The sequence below is a fragment of the Debaryomyces fabryi genome, assembly GCF_001447935.2.
Source record: "Debaryomyces fabryi strain CBS 789 chromosome Unknown contig00269, whole genome shotgun sequence".
NCBI lineage: Eukaryota > Fungi > Ascomycota > Pichiomycetes > Serinales > Debaryomycetaceae > Debaryomyces > Debaryomyces fabryi.
The window spans coordinates 1-7311 of NW_015385695.1; the positions used below are offsets into that span (position 1 = coordinate 1).

At 32.8% G+C, this 7311-nt stretch overlaps 3 protein-coding genes across 3 annotated transcripts; 2 read left to right on the forward strand and 1 right to left on the reverse strand.

The window, feature by feature from the left end:
• Positions 1 to 524: 524 nt before the first annotated feature.
• GPI7 (mannose-ethanolamine phosphotransferase) lies at positions 525 to 3158 on the forward strand (the record flags this gene model as incomplete). The annotated part of the gene is made up of 1 exon (XM_015614576.1): positions 525 to 3158. One exon carries the CDS (start codon positions 525 to 527, stop codon positions 3156 to 3158), a length of 2634 nt encoding a protein of 877 aa, XP_015464594.1.
• Positions 3159 to 3223: 65 nt separating this feature from the next.
• Positions 3224 to 4438, reverse strand: REI1 (Rei1p; the record flags this gene model as incomplete). The annotated part of the gene is made up of 1 exon (XM_015614577.1): positions 3224 to 4438. One exon carries the CDS (start codon positions 4436 to 4438, stop codon positions 3224 to 3226), a length of 1215 nt encoding a protein of 404 aa, XP_015464595.1.
• Positions 4439 to 4614: 176 nt separating this feature from the next.
• Positions 4615 to 6945, forward strand: RRP6 (exosome nuclease subunit; the record flags this gene model as incomplete). Its single annotated transcript, XM_015614578.1, has 1 exon — positions 4615 to 6945. The coding sequence occupies one exon, from the start codon at positions 4615 to 4617 to the stop codon at positions 6943 to 6945; it is 2331 nt and encodes a 776-aa protein (XP_015464596.1).
• Positions 6946 to 7311: the final 366 nt, after the last annotated feature.

Here is a 7311-nt window from a genome sequence, read left to right on the forward strand (position 1 = left end):
TATTTGATCAATTTAGAGAGTACATACTTTAATTTTCAATTTCTTGCAACTTAGGCACCCTTTTCTTGATCGTGTAATCATCTTATGCTTGATGCTAATCACATTCATACACAATCAACCCAACCTTTGGTTCTAAAATAAATTATTAACGTAATAACCTTACTGTATTACGCTTATATAATCACACAGCTTTCTAAAAAGGGCTTATCATCAACGCTACATTTAACGTTCTCTGTCAAACGATTGAAATATATAAGGGTTTAAAGTCTAGTGCAAGTTTGGTTATAGAAAAGATTTATGGTTATTTCTATGGCTATAATAAAAGAAATTGTGAAACTACCAATATAAAATATCTGAATATCTCCTTTTATTCGTTTGTATGTATGTTATATAAAGCATGAGTCTTTTTTTAACCGTACTTATTTTGAACATTACACGCTTGGTACTATTATTGTTGTTCCATATGAGCATAGGAAACCTGGTGATCAGGCTATCTGGTTGTTGTACTAAAATATATATATAATATGAGTAGTTCAAAATGGGGAGCATTATTTGGTTTGTTGCTATTGCATATAATTGGGTACTTAATCTTTCTTGTAGGTTTCTTTCCCTCGAAGGTGGTAGTACCAGGATTTAATGAGTTTCACTCTGGGCAATCTCCTTTTATGGAGCACAACGAAGTGAAATTCGATAAGTTGATATTAATGGTCGTTGACGCTATGAGGTCTGACTTCTTATACTCGGACCATTCGCACATGAAATTTGTACATGAATTAATTAATGATAATTGTGCCTTGCCATTCACAAGTTATTCCAATCCACCCACGGTTACATTGCCAAGATTGAAGGGAATTACTACTGGGGGTACTCCAAGCTTCTTGGATGCGATTTTAAACATTGCAGATGATAAGGATAATTCGCAGAGCTTATTAAACCAAGATTCTTGGGTACACCAATTTCAGAACAATCTGAAGGTAATTAATTTCTTTGGTGACGACACATGGTTGAAGTTGTTTCCTCCTGAGAAGTTTTTTAACCAATACGAAGGTACTAACTCATTCTTCGTCAATGATTTTACTGATGTGGATAATAACGTTACGAGACATTTGAATGATGACTTATTCAATTCTAATTGGGATGGATTGATTTTGCATTACTTGGGACTTGATCATATTGGACATAAGGGGGGTCCCAATTCTAAATTTATGAAGGGAAAGCAAGAAGAAATGGATGGTGTAATAAAAAAGTTATATCAACAAACTATCGACTCAAATACGTTGTTGGTGGTAATGGGCGATCATGGTATGAATGAAATTGGTAATCATGGAGGATCATCAATGGGGGAAACTAATCCTGGTTTATTGTTTGCTTCACCAAAATTCAAAATGCTTGAAAAAGATTTACAAAGTCCTCTAGCTTATAATGGTGACTATAAATATTATAAGCACATCAATCAGATAGATTTAGTTCCTACATTAGCAGCTTTATTAAATTTTCCAATACCAAAAAATAACCTTGGTATAATTATTAAGGATTTGCTTGGACTCTGGAATCCAGAAGCGCAGAAATCAGTTTTGATAGAAAATTGTGTACAATTCATGAACATATATGAGGCCAAGTATGCTAATGACAGAGATATAATTAACGAATGGAAAATATTACAAGGCTCTGGGACAATTGATGCACATTATAACTTCCTTAACAAGATTCAAGACCTATTAACATCTACTGCGACAGAATATAAATACATGGATATATATATAGGGCTATTCATCTTAGTCATAACTGCGATTCTTGTGTTTGCTTTATTTAATTGGCATTTTTTAGTTCAAGCAGCTATAAACCCAATGCTTAACTGGTACTTTATTGGAATATCTATACTTTATTCTATTCACTTTCATGCATCGTCCCTTATTGAAGAAGAATATCAAATTTGGTGGTTTTTTATTATAATATGTCTTTTCACATTATATTTTAACAACCAGTTAAAATCTTCAAAATATTTCTGGCTCATTTTGGCCGGATTAAGAATTATCAGATCGTGGAGTATCACGGGCCAAAAGTTTACCACGTCCTATGCCTTCTCGGTGTACTTATTGCAAAATGTTGACCTATTATGGATATTAAATATAGTAACTTATTTTTTGACAGCTGTACTTATTTACTCTCAAGGAAGTCTAATTCATTGCGTCACATTGAGGGAATATGAGACATTCAGAGAGAATGTACAAGACTTTGGAAGTTTAGCTACATTTATTATTACTTTTGTTACTTGCACGATTTCATTTCTGTTCAAGCTATGCCAATATTTTAACGATGGCAAACCTGTTCCGAATTGGTTACTTGTGTTCTTACATTGGACATGTGAATCATATGGAATCACTATTAATTCAAGCGAGAAAAACCAGTTACATGAATTGAATATTCATCTCTCGAAGATTTTGTTCTATAGCATAGGAGTTTTAGTTTTGGCTCGAATTATCTTAGGGAAAATTAGAAATATCAATTATGGCCTAATAACTGACTTAACGAACATTTTCACCCTTTTTTTAATGCATCAATCAAGGCCAGAAATTGTTCCAATATTTCTTCTGTTTTATTTAGTCAAATTTCTGGCGGCAAAGTTATTGGCTAATAATGAAGTTGTTTTACGGAAGAATATTGATCAATTAATGATAATTGTTACGCTATTCTCTCTTTGCTTGCAAAATCTATCTTTCTTTTCTATGGGAAATACTAACCTGTTGGCGACGGTAGATTTATCAAATTCATACAATGGGTTTAAGTCATACGATGTTTTTTTAGTAGGGATATTGACTTATTTTTCCAATTTTGCAGGACCAATATTCTGGTCTTTGGCTTCTTTACAATTGATATTCGAAAATAACGTTCTTTGTTTTCATACTAAAAACTCATCAAGAGACCTTATCAACTTCAATTTCTTAAAATACCAAATACTATACGTTAAATCTTTGGCAAGTTTATTTTTTTACTCCATTGCCGGTTTAAATTTAGTTGCTTCATGTTTCAATTTAAGATTTCATTTATTTATCTGGTCAGTGTTTTCACCTAAATTATTATTTTTTGCCAGCTGGACTATTTTAACTAATATATTGATTGACACAATTTCAGCATCAATTGTTTTAGCTTTATGTTAAAATTAAAAAGAAAATTTCTTGTATATATATTCACTGTACCTAGAAAAAATACTATAAATTTACACTTATTGTAATAATTGATCTCTGTAGTATGGTTGGTTATTAACGAACTTAGCAGCTCTTCTATCATTAATATCCTCCCTTTTCTTCTCTCTGCCCCATGCTCTCTTCTGTGTAGCTAAGACCTCTCTATCTTTAATATTCAACATATGTCTTGTTTCTGCTGCAATGACGGTACCTTGACCCTCTGATAATACACGTTCAGGCGCTAAGTTTTGTCTGTAGTATCTTGCAAGCGAACGATGTCCAACGACCGCACCTGATGGTAATACTAGTTCATGTCCATTTGGATAAAGGGCATTATCAGCTGGAGATAGTTCTTCATCGCTTTCTCCATCTTCTTGATCTTCGTTGTCTGAAATATCTTCCCAGTCTTCCTCATTCACAGACTTATCGTCAATACTACCATCATAAGTTGAACTAAAATCATAAAATTCTGAAACTTCTAATTTTTCATCCTCTGTTTCATAAGGCAACCTCATGTGTCTTTTAATGAGCATATGTTCTCTAACAGCTTCAATATTCTTACCTTGATACGAACAACAGAGGCATATATTTCCTAGACCAATTTTTTCTCCCAAATACTTGATTAAACCTTCCATATCAACTAAATATTTTCTTTCTGGAATATAAAGACCATGCTTAACGAACATGTGTTTAACGTTACTTTCGATATCTTCAAAGTTTGATTTTTGTTTGGAATGACAGAATAAACATGTAGTTACCGGTATTTCTACCTTATTCGAGAGTTTTTCCTTCATCAAAAGTTCCTCTTGTTGCTCAGGTGTTATTTCATTACTAGTCTCCGGTTTATTGTCGTCAAGTTTCGTATCTTCTGTTGATATTAATTCATTCTCTTGTATACTCTCTGAAGGACTGTTGCTATCTCTATCTTGCTCTTTCATTTTCGAAATCATTGCTTCTTTTGCGGTCTCTAAAATCTGTCTCTTTTTTGCTTGAAGGGTTTCCTTTTCTCTTCTTCTAATTTCTTTTTTAGTTAATTGCGTCCTGTTCTTCGTCTTTTCCTCATTAACATTATCTGCTCCACTTTCAGTAATAGATAATGACGATACTTTGCTATTGAATAGGTCTTCATCAATTGGTGGTAGCTGTGCTACTCTCCTCTTTAAATTATAACGATGCCAATCCGATTTCATATGAACCCTTTGGTCCTCTGGAGATGGAAAGGCCAAATTACATGAATTACAAGTATATTGCATTATGACCCTGTTGAATTATAAGAAGGACTAGCTATATACTAGTTGTAGAGCCAAGTTAAAAAAAAATTCAATGAGCATCAAGATGCTCACGTGAAAAATTCGCAGATGAGCCATATATAATTATAAAAATCTTTTCCTTACTAACATTATAAACAACCTAAAATCCTAATATTACTATGTCTGATAAACCTAGTATAGGCACTTTTGATGACTTATTACCGAATGTTGTGCAGACTGTCAGAGCCTCCTCTTCATTAGCAGCTCAGGATGTTAATTTTTACAAATCATTGGATTCAGAATTGTCTTCTAAGATCGACGTATCTGCCAAAAGCCTATTGGATATTTCTAATAAGCTCATACATTGTTCATTTGACGATGTAAAAGACATACCATTTGGAAAGGATAATATATCATCGCATATCAACTGGAACCCTATAGCAAATGTTCTTGATAATATATTTGAGAAGATCGATATCGCCTTTGATCAAGCCCAAAATGCAAATTCACGAAAACTGAATAATGACGCAAAAGGATTTATTTACTTGGAGGATAACAATGCTGTTAATGATAATTCTACTAAGAATCAAGGAAAAAGAATGGTGAAGCCTCAAATTAGCTTTCGTAATAAAGTTGATAACTCTGAAACGCATCCTTTCAAGCCTAAGATCACGACCAAACCTAACAAATTGAAATCATTTGAAGAATCTACAAGATTAATTGTTCCCGCGAAGAATGAAGATTCAGAAGATTTTGATCCAGAATATTACGCTCAACCGTACGAATTTGAAATCGACCACCAACCTTATCCAGATTCTGTTTTGATTAAGAAAGAACCTATACCTTCAAGACCATGGCATGATACGTCAGCCATATGGGTAGAAACAGTTGATGCATTAAATGAAATGATATCTTTATTATCTAAGCAATCTGAAATTGCAATTGATTTGGAACATCACGATTATAGGTCTTACTATGGTATAGTTTGTCTTATGCAAATTTCCAGTAGGGATCAGGATTGGATTATCGATACTTTGAAATTGAGGGATGATTTAGAAGGTTTAAATAAAGTCTTTACTGACCCTAACATTGTTAAAATATTCCACGGTGCATTTATGGATATTATTTGGTTACAAAGAGACTTAGGACTATATGTCGTTTCATTATTTGATACTTACCATGCATCTAAAAAGCTCGGATTTCCAAAGTTTTCTCTAGCTTACTTGTTAGAGACATTCGCAGGTTTTAAAACCTCGAAAAAATACCAGCTAGCAGATTGGAGAGTTAGACCATTATCACCTCCAATGCTAGCATACGCAAGATCTGATACGCATTTTTTATTAAATATCTATGATCAATTAAGGAATAAATTGATAGACTCGGGGGCAGATAGATTACAAGAGGTTTTATATGAATCACGCCAGGTTGCGAAAAGAAGGTTTGAATATACAAGATTCCGTCCCATTTCGACATCAGGAGGAAAAGTTTCTTGTCCTATCATGGCAAATAACCCCAAAGAACCGTTTTCATCGATATTATTCCAGTATAATGTTCCTTTCCATAAAAAACTGTTGATCGAAGCTTTATATAATTGGAGAGATTCTTTGGCTAAAAGAGATGATGAATCTGTTAGATATATCATGTCTAATCAATTATTAGTTAGCTTATCATCATTAAGTCAACCAGTAGATGTACAAAAAGTCTTGGGAGTTTCGAATTATGTTTCAGACTATGTAAGGCAAAATGCTAAGGATTTGGCTAACTTGATTGAAAATACTCTAAATAGTATGGCAGAAAGTGACTGGGATTTAGTCGATAAGTGGAGTGACATATCAAAGGCTTCTGATAATGAAAAGTTGAATATTAGTAATAATGACGTTGAAAAAATTATATCACATTCAAGAGTATTTGAAGACCTATATGCACGTCATAAAAGGTTATTATTTTATGACAGTAGTATTTTACTAAACAATAAATCTGCATTGTTTTCAAAAATTCTCAATAAAGACTACGAACTGTTTTCAGTTGAGTATGACATAGAAAAAAATAAAGCTATAAATCATACTTCTGAAGATTACAAATTCAGGCTAGAGTATGCATCGAAAAATCTTCAAATTGTTCCATTTATAGCATCACCTGCGATGTCTTATCAAGATGAGCAGCATGAAGATCCCGAGAGGCAACAGATACAAAATCTTCATCCTACAAAAGATTCATTAATTTCTAATAATACGAAAGAAATTGATCCTAATGAAGTTATTACGCTTCGTAACACCCAAAAACAAAAAGTTCTGAAGAGAGAAAATAAATTACTTGGGAAAGAAGAAGCTTTCGATTACGACAATGCAAACAAAATATTACTCGATTCTTCTAGAAATAATTCTCGTAAAGATAAATCTAAAAAGAGGTCTTTTGATCCTTATAGCAAAGAGGGTGATGGACCGAAAGGGGCTAAAAAAGTGAGAAGATCAAATACCGGCAAAACATCCACTTTCTCAGCAAAAAAATAGATTCGCTATTAGAAATAATTGTTCTATCGTTCTGGAGTTACTTAGATTTTTCAATGAGAATTTCAGTTTTCCAAAATTCCCTACACGTTCTTAAATTGTCTATAGATATATAGAAGATTTAAATATGTCCATCTTGGAATAACCTCTCTAAAGGAAAGCTCATTTCATTATTTATTTTATATTATGTCGTTTGTAATTTTTGAGGTAAATCGCCCAATTCCTCTTGAAGTAATTTCTCTAAGGGGTTCATTTCAATATTCATTTTTAATTAAACAGTTTGTAACTAATGTATTCAGATCTATACAATATAAATTACTTACTCTAAATCTACAATCTGATTTACCTTTCAGATTGGCCTACTTATAT